This window comes from Trypanosoma grayi, assembly GCF_000691245.1.
Source record: "Trypanosoma grayi strain ANR4 Tgr_54_V1, whole genome shotgun sequence".
In the NCBI taxonomy this organism is placed as follows: Eukaryota; Euglenozoa; class Kinetoplastea; order Trypanosomatida; family Trypanosomatidae; genus Trypanosoma; species Trypanosoma grayi.
In genome coordinates this window covers 1-481 of record NW_008825673.1, presented here as the reverse complement: position 1 = coordinate 481, position 481 = coordinate 1, and the positions used below count along the sequence as shown (strand labels likewise).

General features: G+C 50.5%; 1 protein-coding gene across 1 annotated transcript; it reads right to left on the bottom strand.

Annotated features, from left to right (window-relative positions):
* Window positions 1-2: 2 nt before the first annotated feature.
* Window positions 3-481, bottom strand: DQ04_00541000 (hypothetical protein; the record flags this gene model as incomplete). The annotated part of the gene is made up of 1 exon (XM_009309200.1): window positions 3-481. A coding segment is annotated over one exon (479 nt), but the record flags the coding sequence as incomplete, so codon positions are not given.

The window sequence follows — 481 nt, the reverse complement described above, 5'->3', positions numbered from 1 at the left end:
AAAAACACACGTCTTCCTTTCATTTGACTTTCGGTTAACACAGGGGCCTTGAAGTTCAGCTTCTGCACCGCTTTGTCGATCACACCATGGACTTGCATTCCCAATACACCGGAAAAAATGTTGCCCATCGCAGCGCACGCCAATACGGAGCAGTTGAGGTAGAGACCCACCGTGCTGTCGATTGCGTCTCCGGCGAGAATCATCACAGCGTTATCGAGGAAACCAAACCCTACGAATGGAAGACCAGCCTCAAATGCTATCCACACCAATGTAAGGAACGGTACATTTGCATCTCCTTCACCTGAACCAGCTTCCTGTCTCCGTGCCTGATCTTCACCATACCTTCTCCGCAAGGCACTTTCTAACCAATGATCAAAATCTTTGGGAGAAATACGGAGATCCTTGTCGGCGTCTGCCCGTTCCATCTCTGAGGCGGCACTGTCCTTGCCAAACCATTCCATGGCTCCGCCAGCTACAATCA